The sequence below is a fragment of the Ochlerotatus camptorhynchus genome, unplaced genomic scaffold (genome assembly GCF_037179485.1).
Source record: "Ochlerotatus camptorhynchus isolate MF236.1 unplaced genomic scaffold, CSIRO-AGI_Acam_v1.1 ptg000929l, whole genome shotgun sequence".
NCBI lineage: Eukaryota > Metazoa > Arthropoda > Insecta > Diptera > Culicidae > Ochlerotatus > Ochlerotatus camptorhynchus.
In genome coordinates, this window is record NW_027041375.1 from 1 (window position 1) to 20,889 (window position 20,889).

At 43.5% G+C, this 20,889-nt stretch overlaps 1 protein-coding gene and 1 long non-coding RNA gene across 2 annotated transcripts; both read right to left on the bottom strand.

The window, feature by feature from the left end:
* Positions 1-7,746: 7,746 nt before the first annotated feature.
* On the bottom strand, positions 7,747-12,783 carry LOC135715475 (uncharacterized). The gene has a single exon (XM_065238744.1). It carries the CDS (start codon positions 12,781-12,783, stop codon positions 7,747-7,749), a length of 5,037 nt encoding a protein of 1,678 aa, XP_065094816.1.
* A 3,746-nt stretch (positions 12,784-16,529) lies between these two features.
* LOC135715474 (uncharacterized) lies at positions 16,530-17,243 on the bottom strand. Its single transcript, XR_010519078.1, has 3 exons — positions 17,153-17,243; positions 16,760-17,075; positions 16,530-16,697 (listed from the first exon to the last, which is right to left on the bottom strand). It is a non-coding gene; the product is annotated as an uncharacterized LOC135715474 (long non-coding RNA).
* Between the last annotated feature and the right edge of the window lie 3,646 nt (positions 17,244-20,889).

The following is a 20,889-nucleotide window of genomic DNA, read 5'->3' on the forward strand; positions in this document are numbered from 1 at the left end:
CCAAACGCTGACGATACTCCTAACTTGTAAGTTGCGGCTTACTTGCCAGCCTATAGCTGGCCCGATTTACCCCGGCGGGGCGGCTACGAGCAGAGTACTTCCCCCAAAGACGTTCGGATTTGGATGGATTGTTAAGAAAAAGAGAAAGAAAAGTACAATTTAAGACGTCTATGATCCTCTAACCTTTCCTTTTTCTCCTCGTTATCCTCGGTGTCACTCGGTGGGGCCCTCGACGATAGCGGCGGCGGTTGCAGATCGTACTGCTTTACGTTGGCTCCAGACACGGTCTGTGCCGAGCGTTTTCTCCTTCACTTTAGCTGCGGTAGCAGCGGTCCTTGGCGTTTAGCGTGGGGGGATGAGCAAGGCTCCTTTATCGGAACCCCTCGGCGACGATGGTGACGAATCACCGGACCAACTACTCGCCGTAGATGGTCCAGGTAGTCACCGCAGTGCACTACCCAGGCGAACGCTCCTTCGGTTCGACCTGCTTCGTCCCTCCTTGGCTCTTAACTGCGGTGGCGAGACTGGCTCTACTGGCTGAGCCACCGCAGTGAGGACGGTGGGTGTTCGGGGATCCATGGGGTTTAGCCGGGAAGCGGAAAAATCCTTGAAATTTAGCTTCCCTTGGCGGCAGATCCGACACATTCACTTAAGCTCACGAACCCACGGGCACTTTTCCAGGAAAATGACGACACTTTCACGCGACGATGCTGGGAATTATCCCTCCAGCGGACACACGCCACGAAAACGGCACTCCAACTTCTCGTTTTCACTTCAAACGGACGGGGCAAAAAACGCGTCGATTTCCTACCGTGGCTCGTAACTTTCTCTCTTGTTTAGCTGACAATCACTGACAATCTAACAACCGGCATCGTTCTCCTGCAACCGCGCTCGAATGTTGTGCTGCTTATGTTTTCGCCTTATTTTGCAGCGGGAGGAGAAACGGGACCTAGCTTTATTCTACACGCGAGACAATTTTAAACGATAATTTTTACACTATATTCTAATCCTAAAAACATGCCTACATGAATAAAATCTACGATGAAAATAACAAATTAAAATATTTACAAATAAATCAGTGGTGAGTATGTTGCCGAGCGTGCGACCAAAACAAAAACAAATCATAACAGACAAGGCACACGCTCATGGCAAACACGTTAAAAGGGTAGGTTATAAATTGTCACCCTAGACGAGGGTTACAATCTCGCCCACACCGAGGAGAAAAAAAATGGCAACAATTTTTTTACTAACCCTAACACCTAACACCGAAACAATAATAAATAAACGAATTAAAATGAAAATAAAAAAATAAATACATGAAAATAAAAAATCTGCCTAATCCTAACAACTTTTTCCACAATTATTTAAAAATGTCACAATCAGGGACTTTTACCGACCGGTACTCTAAATCGGTGCTTCGACTTCAAATCGGTCTACAGACAAGAGCTGGGTCTCGCCATCGAGATACGCCAGCTCACCATTCTCGCATTCGGGTCACAGTGGGTGAACTGAAATTTTCAATTCCCCTGAGCCAATTCAAATTAACATTCGGAAGCATTCGGCTTCCTAGAACCCTGCAAGTCACAAGTAACCTGCAGTGGAACGGTTGTCATTTTTTTTTTCTTCTTTTTTTTTTTTTTGACTGTCCAGTTTTCGTGTCCTGACGGTATTCATACTCACTACAGCAGTTGGGGTTCTAATTCATTCCACATTCATCCAAAGTGTTCCACTCATCCTTCAACATTTATTTGGCCTACGCGTTCACCACCAGATCTCACAAGCACTCTGAACTAAACCCCCACATAAATATTTACTATCATTCACACATTCATTCACACAATCTCATTCGCGGCCAAATTCATACTATTTTCATGCACACCTACTATTTAAAATACCAAAACAACTGGACAAACTGGACGCAAGGGCTGGTCTTTTACGCATCAAGTGAATCACCAATGAATCACTTGAGCAAGACCTCAAACGCGAATATCAGTCTATTTCAATCTGATTCCTTACAGAATCAGATGAATGGCCCTGATTCCAACACATAAAATAAACACTGAAAACAAATTAAAATTGTACACATTAAAAGGGTGTTGTCATCCCTGTGTAAGGAATGATGGTTACGATTTCGCCCAGTGTTTTATCACTGAGGCGTTACGCGCTTAAAGTAACCCCTGAGTGGATCCAAAACAAAGGGCTAACTTCGCCCTCACGGTGAAGTGTCACAAGGAAGAGAAAATGAAAAATTCCCTTGATGACGTCACTCGTCGTGAGAGGAAAGGAGATGACGAAAACGGAAAGTAAACAAAAACATTCCGGCTGCGACGTCGCGATCGTCGCGAACCGCGATTTTACCCGTTTTTGTCGGTTTAGGGTGCTTTTCTCCGGATGAAAAGCACCATCGGTCGTGTGTTTGAGTCCTTCCCCGCTGGAAGGAAGTGATTTATTGTGATTATCCCCGTGGAAGAGGGGTCTTTTGGTGATTTTATAATCACACGGACGACCCTACAGGGGTGTTTGATTACCTCCCGGTGATGGGAGGAGTGTTAATTTAATTTTATTTGGCCTTCAATCGGCCTGTTGGTAAACCTGCGTTCCACGGGGCAGTATTTTGGTGTTTGCTGTGAATTGAGGCAGCTACCGTGGAAATTCTCACGGATATTTACATCAACAGCGGAGGATATCCGTACTACTTCCTATTCGAATGTTGTCCTTCGGAAGCTCCCAAGTGAGCAACCTGATGAAGTAAACAACAGACGAGAGGAAGTATTAGGTCGTAGGAAGGCTGTCGCAAAGCACTTTTGGTAAGTAGTTTGCAGTAAAATTCAAAGGAGTAAATGTGACTAATTCATGTTTTTGCCTTTTAGGTCGACTCCAACAAATTATTGACGATGCAGTGGAGTTCACTGTTATGCTATATAGGCTGAAGAAAACATCCCGGAGTTCGAACAGGGAATATTGCTTTGAGAAAGAAGCGAAAACAAAGATGTTGAGCTCCGGGGCGAACTAAATTTTTAAAAATTTGAACATAAGGGGTTCAAGTCCCTTGAATTAGTTGGACCTAATCCCATGTTTTAAACAATAAGGGCAATGAGAATACTCGAATCCTTTAAACCCACACACCGCACAGAATACCCGTTTTGGTTTAGAACACGCTTCATGCTCGTGTCCTTTGGTCCCGCAATTATAGCAGACACCGAGGTTTGGTGGACGATGTTGGTTCACCAAGAAGTCTAAACAGATAATGGTTTTCTGTGGCTGTGTGGATTTAAAATGTTGATTGGTTTTCTCGTGGAGATTTTTATCCGTCTGGCCATCCACGTCTCTTGGTCGGTTGGGCGACGAATTTCGAATTTCTGGGGAAGGTGGTCGACCATTTCTATTCCAAAAAATCCTACTTCTTGATTTTGATGAATCCCCGTTTCCACCCTGCTGTTTCTGATTCTCTCTAAAATCAGCTAATACAGGTTTTTCGGAGATTGCAGCGACTTCTTTGGAACTGCCGAATACCTTGTAGTAAATGGGAGTTCTAGAAGCATCGATTGATTTACCGAGGCAAAGTAATTCAGCAAGCGTGTTCACCGGTTTGGTAATAAGAACCTGTTTATAATCAGGCCTAAGATTACGCTTGAGAAGCTCGAGCTTCTCGCTTGGGGATAGTGGCGTAGTCATGGCTCGGAAAATTGACTCCATTTCCAGGTAAAACTGCTGGAAGGATTCGTTCCGTTGTTGGCGACGCTGAGACGCTTTCATCTTCAGCGTGGCATCGAGTTCCGGGTGAACGAAATTCGCCTTTAACTCGCATACAAGATGATTCCAATTGAAGAGTCGCTTTTGCGACCGCATAGCCTTATACCACGCCAAAGCATTCCCGATGAACAAGTGCATCGCTGAATTAAAAAGTTCCTCTTCCGAAATCTGCTCTGATTCCGCATAGTGGTGAACAGTTTCTAAAAACTCATTCAGTCCAGTCCCTTCATCATTCCCAGCGTATTTATGAATCTTCCAGTCGGCCACCCGTTGTGGTCGACGATAGTACGCGGGCGGCTCAACCGATCCTACACTTCTCCCTTGATTTGGGTAAGTGTAGTTCGGGAGTGTAGGTTGTTTGAAGTGATTCTGAGAATGATAACCAGGTTGGATGAAGTTTTTTGAACTGTTCCACAAACCAGAATCCCCTATGTTCTGAATGTTTGCTTTATTTGTAGGCATCGAATATTGCCTTAACAAATCAACTAGATTGTCTGATTCTACCGTTGGTTGTCGGACATCATGCAGTTCCGGATGTTCTGGAATTTCCTCCAATCCAAGATCATTCCTTCTGGGCGGCGGATCTTGAACAACAACGTGTGGAAGAATTTGGTTTATGATACACTGCAATCCCGAAACCGTATCACGAAGCTCTTCAACTTCCTGATTCGTTTTCTTTAGATCAGCAGCAATCTTTGTAATAACAGTTATCTCGCTGCTCAGGCTCTTGACCGCACGTTGGAGAGAGCTTACTCGTATATCGCTACGAGACTCATTCAGCGAGATTTGGTCCTGTACGCTTCTAATCTCCGCCCTTATATCACGTAAGACATTCAAAAGTTCTTCTCCTACGGTTTTGTCACTTGGATTTTCAACAACTTGTTGTCCATCTTGGTTCTGTGGTGTGATTTCCGGATCAGGATTTTGATCCACCAAATCATCATCGCCAACTTCGTCTTCTTCTTCCTCGTTGGTCGGCGGAGTAGGGGCAGGACTGTCCCCGAAGTGATAGTCCCATAAAGCGATCACTTCCTGTAAACATTTCCTAGTGACCGAAAACTCCTCCCCTACAACATATTTTTCCAAGAGTTGGAGCCGGACTCCCAAATGAAGTAACCTGCTTCGAAATATCTCCTTATTTGGACACCTATACTGTAAATCTTCCCTCATGGACTCAAACTTCCCACGACATGTCCCGAATTCGACTTGAGCATCCCCTTTGAACGACCGAACAGCATTCGTAGCTTGCACTATCTCGCTGTTCAGCAATCCCCTCAAACGACGACGTCTTTGTGATCCCGATTTATCCGACTCAGGAAGGATGACAACACCACGGGAGTTTAATTCAAAGTCAACCTCGTCGGGATGCAAATGATCAACGCGTAGATGCAGATACGCCTCATTGAACTCCGTCAACGTCAACGGTCTGCGTGCCATGTTCAAAAATGAGTGGATCACAGATTCAAAATATGGAGATAAATTAAAACCTGCCAACTGTGGAGTGGAGTATGAATACGGTAAGGACCCTTTTTCATTTACTGACGATTCCCTATGATTTTAGGTCACCAAATGTTGCGAATGTCAACCCAAATCGGCTCAGAGGATTTGAAAGCCCCGCTCTGAGAACAAAGTGCTCCGAGATGACGACAACTCGTTCTGCAGACGATGAAATGAAGCGATTCACCGATTAGGAATAAGACAAACACAACAAATAATATTAAACGAACCGCGCCTATTGTGGAAAAAGCCTCACCACTGTTTATTCCACCCTGGTTCCAAACTTTGGTGGAAGTACCCCACGCTCGGAAGAAAAAATATTCCTTAAGAATATTTTTTCCTTGTGTATTTTAACGTTGGGCGCCAATTGTAAGTTGCGGCTTACTTGCCAGCCTATAGCTGGCCCGATTTACCCCGGCGGGGCGGCTACGAGCAGAGTACTTCCCCCAAAGACGTTCGGATTTGGATGGATTGTTAAGAAAAGAGAAAGAAAAGTACAATTTAAGACGTCTATGATCCTCTAACCTTTCCTTTTCCTCCTCGTTATCCTCGGTGTCACTCGGTGGGGCCCTTCGACGATAGCGGCGGCGGTTGCAGATCGTACTGCTTTACGTTGGCTCCAGACACGGTCTGTGCCGAGCGTTTTCTCCTTCACTTTAGCTGCGTAGCAGCGGTCCTTGGCGTTTAGCGGGGGGGATGAGCAAGGCTCCTTTATCGGAACCCCCTCGGCGACGATGGTGACGAATCACCGGACCAACTACTCGCCGTAGATGGTCCCGGTAGTCACCGCAGTGCACTACCCAGGCGAACGCTCCTTCGGTTCGACCTGCTTCGTCCCTCCTTGGCTCTTAACTGCGGTGGCGAGACTGGCTCTACTGGCTGAGCCACCGCAGTGAGGACGGTGGGTGTTCGGGGATCCTTGGGGTTTAGCCGGGAAGCGGAAAAATCCTTGAAATTTAGCTTCCCTTGGCGGCGATCCGACACCCTTCACTTAAGCTCACGAACCACGGCACTTTTCCAGGAAATGACGACACTTTCACGCGACGATGCTGGGAATTATCCCTCCAGCGGACACACGCCACGAAAACGGCACTCCAACTTCTCGTTTTCACTTCAAACGGACGGGGCAAAAAACGCGTCGATTTCCTACCGTGGCTCGTAACTTTCTCTCTTGTTTAGCTGACAATCACTGACAATCTAACAACCGGCATCGTTCTCCTGCAACCGCGCTCGAATGTTGTGCTGCTTATGTTTTCGCCTTATTTTGCAGCGGGAGGAGAAACGGGACCTAGCTTTATTCTACACGCGAGACAATTTTAAACGATAATTTTTACACTATATTCTAATCCTAAAAACATGCCTACATGAATAAAATCTACGATGAAAATAACAAATTAAAATATTTACAAATAAATCAGTGGTGAGTATGTTGCCGAGCGTGCGACCAAAACAAAAACAAATCATAACAGACAAGGCACACGCTCATGGCAAACACGTTAAAAGGGTAGGTTATAAATTGTCACCCTAGACGAGGGTTACAAACTCAATCCATAGATTCCGATGTTGGAAACTTTACTGACTTCGTATGACTCCCAACCATACGCCTCTAGCGCACATGCTTCCGCTGCCGGTGGAACGAACATGCTGGCCTCTGTCGGTGGAATTGACCCTCGTATGCTATTGGAGAATAAGACGGTTTGATTCCGAAACAAATTCGTTATTGGAGAGACATAACTTAACTGTCGCCCCCTGGCGATAATGGACGAACTCTCCATTGTTGCCAAAGTTTGCCCTAATGGGGGCGTAAAATGCTCGGCGGAAGTTGTGGTCGTAGAAGATCAGAAGTTATCTCAGAGGATTTCTGTTGAAGAGAAAAACCGATTGGGCTCCGAACAACTTGTTAAGCTTGGAAAACGTAACTTTTAGTGCGGCCCCTGGCGATTACGGCTGAAAGCGCCGTCAGCTGCCAATGTGCCCCTACTGGGGCCATACTTATCTGAGTTTTCCCGATGTGGTTGTCGATCCATGGGAGAATACATCTCTGACGACCGTCGATTGTTGAAGTGTTGGAGATGATCCTGGAGGAAGGGAATTCGATTGGCTTCCGAAATGCTACTTATTTCTAATAAACGTAACTTATACTGCGGCCCCTGGCATAAAACGACATGGACTGTCGGTTACCGCCAAATTTGCCCCATATGGGGCCATACTTAGCTGTGTTGATCTTCAGTGATCTACGATGCCGCAAGGTATCAGAGGTGGATCCGTATTATGGTTGCTTGCATACGGATGAACGAAGGAACGGATGATCTCTCCAGCCAAGCATATGAGCAGCAGGTTATGACTGTCGAGGGAGAACAGATCAGTATGTTCCCGGATACACAGAATATATAATACGTAACTTATAGGTTGCCCCCTGGCAACAGCGGCGGGGTTACACCGCAAGGTGCCAAAAGTGCCCCAACGGGGGCGATAATACTTATTGTTGTACTGGATCTACTGCGATTCCTCGACATCCAGTTGATTATCTCGGATGGGAAGAATACATATCTTCGAAATAGCCCGACGATAAGAGCCATCCTTCGTACGAACGGTGACAACTCTCACGTTCCCGTCTGGCCCTGGGTGAGTCTCCATGACGCGTCCCAGCTTCCACTTGAGAGGTGGAATGTTGTCCTCCTTCAAAAGAACCATTGTTCCAACGTTTAAATTATTTCTTTGCCTTGTCCATTTGTTGCGACTCTGCAGAGTTGACAAGTAGTCCGTTGACCAGCGCTTCCAAATCAGTTGACTGTAGTTCTGAACACGTTGCCATCTATTGAGCCTATTCTCTGATAGATCATGGAGACTTGGTTCGGGTGCTGCGGTGAGTGGGCGTTGGATCAAAAAATGCCCGGGAGTCAATGCTTCCAAGTCACCGGAGTCATTAACGAGCGGTGTCAGCGGTCTCGAATTTAGACATGCTTCAATCTGCGTCACAACGGTATGCAGTTCATCATACTTCAGCATTCTGTTGCCGATTACTCTCCTCATGTGCCCTTTCAGCGATTTGACTGCGGCTTCCCACAAGCCACCAAAGTTGGGTGATCTGGCAGGGATGAATTTGAATTCGATCGAATCTTGAGCAGCCTCCATTGACACATTTTCTTGGAACTGTTGCTGACGAAACATTCGATGCAATTCACGCAGTTCTCTTTGTGCTCCCACGAAATTAGAGGCGTTGTCGCAGAGTATCAACTCCGGTCTTCCGCGTCTGGCAACAAATCTCCGAAGGGCAGCAAGAAATGCCTCGGTGGTGAGGTCCATCACGACCTCAATGTGGACGGCTTTGCAGACTAAGCAAACGAACAAACAGAGATAGCATTTCACCGGAGCGCTCTTCCGGGTGACAGGCTGCAGTTCGAATGGTCCACAATAATCGATACCCACTCGTTGGAAAGCAGGAGCTGGTGATACTCGTTCCAACGGAAGATCTCCCATCAACTGATCATGGACGCGTTGTTTCACCCTGAAACACTTTACGCACTCGTGCATTACCTTCCTGGCTAAGTTTCTGACGCTCAACGGCCAAAACCTCTCTCGAACACACGATATCATCAACTGCGGTCCTCCGTGCAGCAATCGCCGGTGATAGTCGACCAAGATGAGCTTCGTGAGTGGATGATGGCTATCCAAAATCATCGGATGTTTCCTTCCTCGCGAAACAGGAGCATTTCCGAGCCGGCCGCCAACGCAGAGTATCCCATCAACCATCACAGGATTCAGAGCATGCAGCTTCGACGAAGGCCTAACTTCGCCCTTAGCCGCAAGGTTTGATAATTCCAATGGAAAACATTCCGATTGGGCTAGCTGCACTAGGAGAATCAAGGATGAATCATGTTCACCAGCTGTCAGCAATCCAGTTTTCCTATGCAACCGATTTCTTGGTCGGCAGTTGAAGGAAAAACGGCGTATCCAAGCGGTCAGACGAACAAGGTTCAGTAGAGACGAACGTAGCGTGAAAATCCCACTTGGAGGCAGAGTCTGTAGGACTGCTGACACTAGTGGTCTCTCCTCCAGGATTACCGAATCGAACTGCTGCTCTGGAACCTGCGCGTTTACAGGCCAGTACTGGGTTTCCTTTTTCAGCCATTCTGGACCATTCCACCACAGAGAATTGCTCGTTATCTGAGCTGGAGTGGCTCCTCTCGAAATTATGTTAGCGGGATTCTCGATTCCCGGAACGTGGTTCCAGATTCCACCCTTTGTCACATGTTGTATCTCTGATACACGATTGGCCACAAAGACCTGCCATCTAGACGGGTGTGACGAAATCCAGAATTTTACAATTGTAGAATCGGTCCAGAAGAATGATTTGGCTGCTATCATCATGCTGGTGGAGACAGACTCATACAGGTGCGCTAACAGTAGCGCAGCAGATAACTCCAACCGAGGTGTGGATTGCTTCTTCTTCCTTTTACTAAGGTCCTCTAACGGCGCAACCTTTGATTTGGCCATCAGTAGGTTGATCGTGACTTCTCCGTCCCGGTTCACACATCGTAAGTATATCGCGGCACCGTATGCTTTATCACTTGCATCGCTGAATCCGTGGAATTCACATGTGATTACATCTCTTCCGAACCTGATCCATCGAGGAACAGACACAGCGTCCAACTCGCAAAGATTGGTTCTGAACTCCAACCATTGTGACTGAAGCTCATCACTTAGTGGTTCATCCCAGGAGTACTTCGCCTTCCAAAGCTCTTGAAGAAATAGTTTTCCTTGGACTACTACCGGACCAACTAGTCCGTAGGGGTCGAAAAGACGTGCTATCTCGGATAGAACAACACGATGCGTGATTGGCCCACCTGGCCTCCAATCCGGAACCTTGATCCACAGTGTGTCCGTAGCCGTCTCCCAAGTGAGACCTAACGTCTTCACAGTTGCCTTCTCATCTAAATTCAGGAATTCTCGATCGTCCCGCAGATGCGAGGGTATTGCCTTCAAAATCTTCGGATTGTTGGAGTTCCACTTCCTGAGGTTGAAACCTGATCCCTTCAGGAGCTCCAGTACCTCCTTACAGAGCTGTTCGCCTTCTTCAACGGTATGAGAGCCGGCTAGCATGTCGTCAACATAAAAACTCTTCTTGACCACCACTGAAGCTACGGGATAGCGCTCTGCTCCATCCTCAGCACACTTGTTCAGACAACGAGTGGCAAGATAAGGTGCAGATGATGTACCGTACGTCACAGTGGATAGCTTGTACGTCCACAATGGCTCCTGAACCGAATCTCTCCAGAATATCTTGTGCAGCAGCTGATCCAGTTCGTGCTGCCATACCATCCGGTACATTTTCTCTGCGTCTCCTACAACAGCATACTTGAACAACCGGAATCGTAAAAGGATGCTTCGTAGGTCGTCTTGAACGACAGGTCCCACCATCAAGACGTCATTCAAGGACACACCCGATTCCGTAGAACACGATGCATCGAAAACTACTCTTAGTTTTGTAGTAGTGCTGTCTGGTTTCAGCACTGCATGATGCGGCAAGTAATATTCTGGACCAGATTCCTCATCGTCGTTTACTACCTCCGTCATATGACCCATGGAAAGGTACTCGTGCATGAAAGTCGAATACAATGCCTTCATTTCCGGGTTGGCATTCAGCCGTTTCTCCATGGAGAGGTACCGTTTCTTCGCTATCGCCTTAGACTCTCCCAGTTTATCCAGCATATGTTTCCTTTTCGGCAATGTAACCCGAAATTTTCCATCAGGATCTCTTGTGGTTGTCTCCTCAAAGATGGCTTCACAGGCAGACTCCTCGATGGACAAGCAGCTCGTCGTTTGACAGGATTCTAAATCCCAGAACTTAGTTAGTTCCTCGAAGACGTCTTCCGTAGTTACCGATGACGAAGCTACCGTGCTGTAGCTGACAACAGAGGTTTCAGGTAATTCTCCAGCAACAATCCATCCAAGCTCCGTGTGGCGTAGAATCGGACCCGAATTAGAAAGTTTCAACTGCGCACTTAGCAGCAGCTCGTAGAAAACAGCTACACCCAGAATCACATCGATAGATCCAGGTTCATTGAAGGCTGGATCTGCTAGGCAAATTCCTGGAGGTATATTCCACGATGATACCTCAATGTGCTGCTGCGGCAGGCTTGATGTAATCTTCGACAGCACAAAGAACTTGACCTCGCAAGACGTGTACGAAGAATTACATGACAACACTGTTGCTAATACGGCTTGTTTAGCAACAGAAAGGGCACCACCCACTCCTTTTACTGGTACATTTTCCCGAGTTCGTCGGAAATTCAACTTTTGAGAAAGGTTTTCGGTCATCAGACTAATCTGTGACCCGTTGTCCAACAAAGCGCGTGCAAGAACGGTGTTTCCGTGACGATCACCGAGCTTCACGATAGCGGTTGATAACAATGCATTGTTTGTATAGTGGTGTGTTTTGGATGGTGTAGCAGTGTGGTGTACTGTTGGAGTATTGGTGGGAGGTGACAAGCATGCATTTTGCGAAGATGTACTTGGAGTTGGTGTAGACTGTGTGTGTTGAGAACTGTTCCGGTTTTGAGCCTGATTTGATTGCTGTGACTGAAAGTTCGCGTCTTGAGGTCTTTTGGCAGGCTTCTGGGAGGAGGGCTGACTCGATGTCTGCCCCTTACTTGCGAATGCGGTGTACGGATGAAGCAGGTAGTGGTGGCTGTATCCACACTTATTGCACGTAGACCTCGAACAATCCGCAACGAAATGACCGGAACGCAAGCAATTTAGGCACAATCCGAGTTTTCGAACAAGCATCTTCCTATCAACGACCTTCATATTCCCGAAACGTCTACACTGCTCCACGGAATGTTGTCCAGCATTGCAGATTGGGCAATCGTCTTTCGACGATACCACAGCGTGAACTACTGGGTTCTTGTATGACTTCCTGCACTCGTTACTTCTTCGCGCTGACGTTGACTGCAGGATTCCACAGTAATTCTCCAGAAACTCCTCCATTGCCTTGTAGGAGGGAATATTCTTCGAGCTGTGGTGGGTTTCCCACTGGCGAAGCGTATCATCGTCCAGTTTCTGGGATAGCATGAAAGCCAACAGCGTACTCCAGTTTTCCGTATTTTCACCCAGCTTCTCCAACTGTTGGAGGTTGATCCTGAACGTCGTTAGAACATGGTTCAATCCTTGAAAGCTCTCCAATTTCATTGGCGCAACAGCGAACAATGCCTTCAAATGTTCCTGTGCGATGAGCTTGTGGTTCTCGAACTTCGACTCCAGAATTCCCCAAGCGAGAGTGTAGTTGGCAGCAGTCATTTGAATTTGGTTGATCTGCAGAAGAGCATCATCCTTCAACGAGGTACGTAGATAATTGAATTTATCGATTGTACAGAGTTGATGGTTGTCGTGTATCAACGACTTGAAGTTGTCCCGAAAGTTGATCCATTCCGACAGCTTTCCCGAGAATGTGGGTAGCCTCAGCTCCGGATACTTCGTCCGCGATGGCTGGCAGACCTGAACTGCAGGTTGCCGTTCAGCAACAACTCCCATATCTACGCTGCATTTCAAAAGAAGTGCCTGCTTCAGTCGAAAGTATTTATTTTCAAACTCCTTGAAAATTTCTTCATTCTCTCTCTGGCGCGCCTCAGCCATATCAATCGGCTCTGTGGCTACTTCCTCAGCTGCATTCTGCGAGCCATCGTCAACGTCGAGATCGTCTGTAAGCACTTCAATTTTTACTCTCACTTCACAGTATTTATTATACACATCGTCGATCTTCTTTAGACGTAATTCCACTGCACTTTTATCACGTTCTTCTTGATACGAAGCCAGGAACTACTCGATGTTCTCCAACGAAATCCACGCATGACGTTCCAGCTTCACTAGCTGTCTCAGTTCAGACACTGGCATCGTTACAGAAGACTTGCACTTGCACTTACTACGAATCACTAGCCCAAATCACTCCCGAGACCTCAAGCGATCGAACGATTGACAACTGACAGGCCAAATGTAAAAACTCAATCAATTATCAGCAATATCAAAGTTTTCCAGCTAGGCAATAAATTATAAAAACCGGAGAAATGCAAAAACGTTCTCCACAGTATTCTACTGATGATGAGTACAATCTCGCATGCAATGTAATCTCATCAAGCTTTAATTTTCTCTACCGTTCGTAGAGCTTTTGCTATGGCTGTCGCACAATGCAAACCAACCAAGCCACCTCAACCACGCAATCTCACACACACTGTACTTAGCTGACTTGGCCCTAGGCCTTTGGGAATCGATGGTGATGTCCACAGGAGATGAACGAGATCCTTCTCAAACCTAAACAGATATCACCTACTGCTATCACACATGTAGAAATCCAAACGCTGTTGACGCAGACTGCACCAGCAGAATCTTTATCACAATTTATTCCGCGCCAGCGTATCACCACGCCACTCGGACAAAATCACCTTCTTCACCCCAGCGTATCACGCTGGCAGGTCAGAACAATCACTTTTCTCGCACTAGCGTATTCTCACGCCAGCAGAACAAGCCACTTTTTTCGTACCAGTGTACCACCACGCCAGTAAAACGGCAAACAATCAGACACCACTGGTCTATTGTCCGGTAGTTCGATGACCGTATCGAACCCAAGCGACGCGCACTATCACCGAACAAGTTATCAACGGGTCTGGCAAATCCGGTTCGCCAGGACCAAAATGATGGATAATTCCCCGTTTTGCACTACGTGCGCACCCGCGAATAGCTAGTTCGGATTAACACCGGTGTGATACGATCACTAATTAATGATTTTATTATTCTACGAAAGTGGACTGTATTTAAACAACGCGATCGAACTGAATCGATACCGGTACCGTCGGTGGTCGGGAGCTAACTGGCTATTCTCCTATCTTTATTTACAAGTGATGCTGCGAGAGCACATCACTGATTGTCTATCGTGCCTATCTCTCGTATAGGTAGGTAGAGTATGGTCTGCATACATGCAGAAGATCGTGGTCGTTGGATTACCTACAGTGATGCACACAATTATGTTTCCTAATTTCCCTAACAAACACTTCTACATGGTTTCTGTTATCCATTACATTCAAGGAATAATTAATTAAATCAAGCAATTCGTAGTTGTTAAACGGCCTTTAAAGAAGCCATGTTGCATAGTAGTTATTCTGTTTTTAATTTGAAAAAAGATTTTTCCATTTACAATCGCCTCAAAAAGTTTCAGAATGCAAGAGATAATAGCCATACCACGATAATTCCGTATGTCAGATTTTTTGTCCGATTTAAAGATAGGTACTAAAAACGAGTTTTTTGAGAAATTTGAAAATAGATTTATTCCCACCTATGATTTTTCCTAAGCTACGCCAATGCCCCTTCCCTCCTTTTGTCACGTTTTTAATATACTTAAAGCATTGCTTGTCACACATTAGAAACCCCTCTCTCCTCTTAGAGCGTGACGTAATTCATGGATGATCCCCAAGCTCCATGTTTTTGATTATTTTAATTTACACTTTGCAATTTCAAGAGTACAACCACAGACAAACAGACGTAACTCTTTGAAAAACTTGTTCTTGAAAACATAGTATCTCATAACATATAACCTCAGTAACGACATCTCTCTGGCTTCTCGCGGAAAACAAGCTTGCTCGTTAACTCGTAAACAATATTGCATAAAAGTTCTATAGAATATATAGAAACGTCAAAGTGATCCGATGCCAGTGCTGCGGCGAGTAGTTCGCGGAACTGATAATATTCAAATCAACCGTTAAATGCATGAACGAAGATACACAATGAAGAGTTACGTCTGTTTGTCTGTGGTACAACTATCAGCTCTAACGAAATATACAAGGAAACTGAAACTTAACAGGGAGTTCAAATTTCATGAGCGGTGTCGCAACAGTGTCCGAGATTTGTGCTTTAGAAAACTTGAAGTGATATAGCATATCAGCCATCATGACGGCAATCTTTGGACTCTTCAAAGAATCAGCTTATCTTTTAATATCGACCGATTGGATGATCTGCAAAAGAATTACAAAAAATCGTATTTATGAATTACGATGACGATATCCAAGTAGCCAGACATTTTCGATTGGGATTCAATCCGAGGATAATACCAGTTGAAGCTTATCATCATTAGTATTTTTACGACTCTCGGTAATTTCGGCACCACCAAGCAGCTCAGCAAAAAATATAACTGAAATCTCACCAAAAGTCTCGGAAAATGTTTTGATGAATCTCATGTCCACATCGTGCGTTGATTTGGAGAAACTTTCTTCTGCAGCGATGGCGCCTAAACTCACAAAGAAAAGGGCAATCTCTTGATCCACTTTCTGATCAAATTTATTTGGACGGTGAGAATGATCCATCATCCATGCAAAATTCCATTTAACATTCCCGTCAGAATACCAAGAAAGAACAGGTCCCCCTATTGTGATAATGACTACCGATTTCCATTTTCGCATGGAACTTTTGAACTTCATTAAATTCAAGTTTTCACTGCAAACTGGCCATCGGCTTGAATGCTAAGTATTAGTTGACACCTTGGACAGATTCAAACGTCTTCTCAAGTATCTTACTGAGGGAGCGAGGGACAAATTCTAAATTCGTACCCGTAGGTACAAATAGCTCACAAGCTGTTATTGCAGCTGGTAGAAATGCCTGATAGCCACAGTCGGCCTTGCTCATTCATAATGAACGGTAGTTTGAATTTCCGATACCTACACTCACTCTCATCGCTGAGTGCTGGTGATATAGGGTAAACAAATAAAGAGTTAAAAAAAATTAATTAATAAATCTCAGCAAGCAAATTTAATTTATTGATGAGACCTAAGTAAAACTTATTGCAATTTTTAAAGCAAAACTAAGTGTGTAGAATATGTGTATTCAGTAATTCATTCCAGATTGGGTGTATATTTTATACAAAACTGTTAACGGAATTGTACATCCTTCGGATGCGTAAACCACTCCATTCACATTTTTCATGCATGTTCAAATAACACACAGAGATTATTTTACTGGGGTCAGTAATTTTTTACTGGGTTTTCAAACAGCTGAAAAAGTCAGTAAACTGAAAATAACGGTCACACGTAATGCAACGAACAATTTTAACATATTTTATTTTTATCATCAAATAAATGTAATTGGAACACAGTCTGTATAAATTTCAAGAAAAAATCACTTTTATACAATTTTTTACAATTTTTTTAAGTTTACTGACTTTTTCAGCTGTTCAAAAACCCAGTAAAAAATTACCGAACAGGGAGGCCGTGATTTTGTGTGAAGATATTACTTACTTGGTATTAATCACCGTAGTTAACTCAATTCCCATCAGTTTGTTAGTATCCAATTATAATTAATCATGCTAACGGTTGTGTGCATCTCATTTCAATTAATTATGGTGTACTCTCTTCTCCTTTCGTTAAATTGTGCACACTTATTCCTTTTTCTGTAGCATCTGAATCCACCTTGATTCAAATTATTGTAATTGTTAAGTATATTTTTATCTCATCACATTAAAACACTCTACCTTATCCGGTACCAGCACTACGACACTTGTTGTCTCGCTTATAAATTATCACCCTTTTTATTTTCTCATCTTTGCCGCCTGGTCATATCACTTTACATCCTTCCTTATTCAAATGTGAAAAACAAAAGAGTAATAAAGCCCCATTCAATTTGAGCCGCTCCAGAGCGACATACTCATCTCGTACAGTGTTGAGCAAACAGGCCCTTCACTCATATCACTCCCGCCAAGCACTAAAGTCTACTCAACTTGCTACATCATTCTCTTCGCTACAGCACGGTTTATGATAAAATGATGAAGCTTGATATACAGGACGTTGCTACAAATTCAAAAGGATATAAATCAGCATTAGAGAATCAATTCTCAAAGTACACCACCGCCAAACCAAGAGCTCACCGAGAACCGCACGACCGAACGTCACGAAATACTGCCGCCAACTATATCATTGCACATTTCAAACAGCATAATATCCTCCAGCCAAGAATCCTTTCGAATGATACATGATACATAAACAATTTCTCGTGATGTGTTGTATACTACCTTCCTGTGGTATATCTGTCTGTATATAACTACTTGCCAGTTAGTTGATTGCGCTTCACACTCCCACAACATGTATATGTGAGTAACTCGTACGTGTGTCACAGCATCCTCTCTCTTCTGCTCTTGGGAGGTATATAAGCATGTGTGATGATATGACATCGATGATGCTACTTCAAATAGATACTGAAGCGAGACCAAAATCCACTTAAATATTTGTGATATCAAGGTACTCTGCATTATGTCGACGCTAGTTGATGTTTGGAAGGTAGCATAGTAGCAGTATCAATTTATGAGTATGTGAAAATAACTAATTTACAAACAGACTAATAGAAATGACCGGTCGTAGAGAAATTCCATACCGTGCACAGTTTAAAAATGTACCATGTACGTTATCAACTATGAAATATTTTTATCACATTTCTTACAATTACGCGTTGATAGATGTTCAGAAATGTAAACCCCATTTATTTATTTTTTGAACACGCTACACCACACGTACCACTGTAGGTACATCTCCTTTAGTTGATTACCCAGAGTGCGTATGTTTCATACGTTCTACCTGTGCTTGTTTCATTCTCTGCTTCGTAATCGTATCCCCTAATTATATCAAACTATGTGGTAAACGTGCACCGAAAATACACAGACTTTGTTGTCTAATTTGAAATGTTTCTACTTTTCCCTGGTTAATTATGTAGCTTCTTGAACTAATGCCTGCCATCAGTTTAGTGTTCATTGAGTACTTTCTTAGTTGTTAACTGCGAGCTTTCTAAGCTTACCATACCATGTTTGTATATTGTATGCACACTACAAAAAAGTCATGTAAATTTCGGTGCCCTGAGACCGACACGCGCAGCGGCCCAAATAACATCAGAATCAGTTGAAAGAAACCAGAAATAAATTCAATCAATCGTACTTTTCGTCGAGTTGTGTATGTTTCGGTTTGGGAACACTTAATTTTACATGACATGTTTGTTTACGTGCCATAAGTTACATCAAAGATGGATAACGTCTCGTGTAAAAATAGTTATTTTTAATTGTGTGGCTCAAAATCGATTGTAGAGGAAATCTAAACCACCCATCGGTTTGCTATCTGACCTAGAGAGAGAAGGCACACGAACTTTGCATCCGTTACAGATACGTTGCAGAAAACCTTGCAGTTAGACAGATTTAGTTGTCATTTTGCCGCAACTTATCACTAACGGATGTTTTGTGCGCATGCCTTTACGCTTACGGCAAATGAAAGCGCTTTGAGCAATCTTCGACGCCATAATAAACACTTTAACGCTAAAGACGAATGAGACTGTAGCAAGTAAAACTAGAAATCGATTTATTCTTGACCTGGGCAAAAACCTAAAGTTACCGATAGCTTTCATCATTGAAGTATGTACACTGAAACAAGGACCATAGTTAGGAGCACTATAATGCAGAAAACACTTATTCTCAATATAACCACACTTATTACCGTTAAATCTACTATGAATTCAGAATAGTTGACTATGAGTGTTAACAAATTTACTATGATTCTGGAAAAACTACTATGCTTGTTCAAAAATACATAGTAATTTTGATATAAATAATAGTATAATGAAATGAAATTGTTTTCTGCTAAAATCTATTGGTGAGTGTATTTAATTTAAACCAGCAATAGTATTTTTGTCAATGGAGTGTGTTTCAGTGTACGCTAGGGTGAGACAACTTTACAGCTTCCTGCTCTTTCAATATGTGTAGAGGTTTCCAACAATTTCGCCAAATTTGAACGAATCGGTTACGATCTGGATTTGCGGGAGAACAGTTTGTATGGGAAGTTCTATGGGAAACGGAACGAAACTATCCATTTACTTGTCGAAAAATTAAAAAAAAAAATCAATTTAGAACAAACCTGAGACTTAGATAGGGAACACTATGCGGAACAACAACTATGTCGATGATCACAAATCACAAAGTAAAAAGCTAGTAACTTTTTGCCCAGAAGTCGAATCGATTTTCGATCTTGGACAAAGTTGTTCTGCATAGCTTTTTCAATTTAAGTCTCAGGTATAAAGTGAGCCCTTTTTTTAATTTTTGTCAAGCAACTGAATCGTTTTGTTCCATTCTCCATACATTTTTCCGTACACAGTCACGCAAATCCAGATCGTAATGAAATTTGTTCAAATTTTGCACTGCTTTTGGGATAATAGGAATTTCTATAGCGACGACTTCTGCGATTTGCCTCCAATTAATCAGACAATACATATCAAGCAGTGGGGAATAGAGGGTTGTGCATATAAAATAATACGTGTAGCTTGGCTTGATTTTATCAATGCAGAAGTTACTCGGAAATATTTCAATAAATATAAAAATCCATTCGTACGTCCAAAAACGGTATACAATATACTTCCTGCCTGTAAGTATGTTTGAGTATGTTTGGTTTTTACTTATATGATGATGATGATGGTCCCACTTCTTACCTCTACAAAGGTATGAGCTGGACGATGTATCTATAATATAATTAAATATGAAATTTTAATCTGGTTTGCAAATAAAATCAAATTTTTGAGATGAACTAGTCTACGTCTAAAAATCTCTACAGTAAAATATTAAAAAAAATCGAACTGGCTACAGTTACAGATATAAATTCCCTCTAGAGTTTACAGTTGCTTCACAGCGATATAAATGTGGAAAAGCTCAGGCGTCCACCTCTTAGTTCAACTTTTTGTCAACCTAAAATATTCATAAGTATTACAAGCAATCAAGAGTTAATGAACAATCAACAAAGCATCCTATTACACTAGCAACCCTGCAATCTGATGCTATCATAATTTTCAGCAATGTCAGGAATGCTCACGAACCCCCGACATATGAAGAAAACTTATTACTAACTCAAGGTTCTTCCAAATAAGCATCAAAGTAGCATTTTTTTATCAAATCAGTGCCAACATTTCAAAGGGGCGTTATTGCATTTGTAAAAAATGGCTTTAGCCGTCAATTTCTCGCGAATAAAAGCTCACTCATGAAAATTAATTGCACCAACAGGTAGAATAATGTTTCCTCTACCAGCTAGCATTGTTAATTTGGAGGTGTGAGCTTTTATTTACGAGAAATCGATGGCTAAAGCCATTGTTTCAAAAGCAATTACGCCCCTTTGAAATGTTGGCACTGAAATATTAAAACCGGTCCTCTATATCCGTAATAGGCGCGCGAAGCTCAAACCTTTGTAGACTACATTTTCACGTAGAACTACGTCTTTGTCGACTATACTGGGGCGCAAATCAAAAAATATGTGTGGTGTAACGCTTGTAACTTGAAAAATGCGCAAATGATAATTTTATCACTGTTTTCATGAACTAAACGTTTTCCCCAAAACCAGTCATCATAAACGAATACCACTTGGTTGCACATCATTCTGCTTGAACCTGAAAAGATATAAAACAGCACTGCTTACTTGACGCTGCTCATTACCGCTTCGGACGGCGTGGCACAAGGTCCTGCAGCAAGCAGGACCAAGTCAGTGGCTAAAGGTGGATCACGGCAGACCATGACCACCACAATGAGGACTTGGAAAATTATGTATGTAAAACCCCCTCCCCCCAATCACAACAACCTCCCCCTCCTTA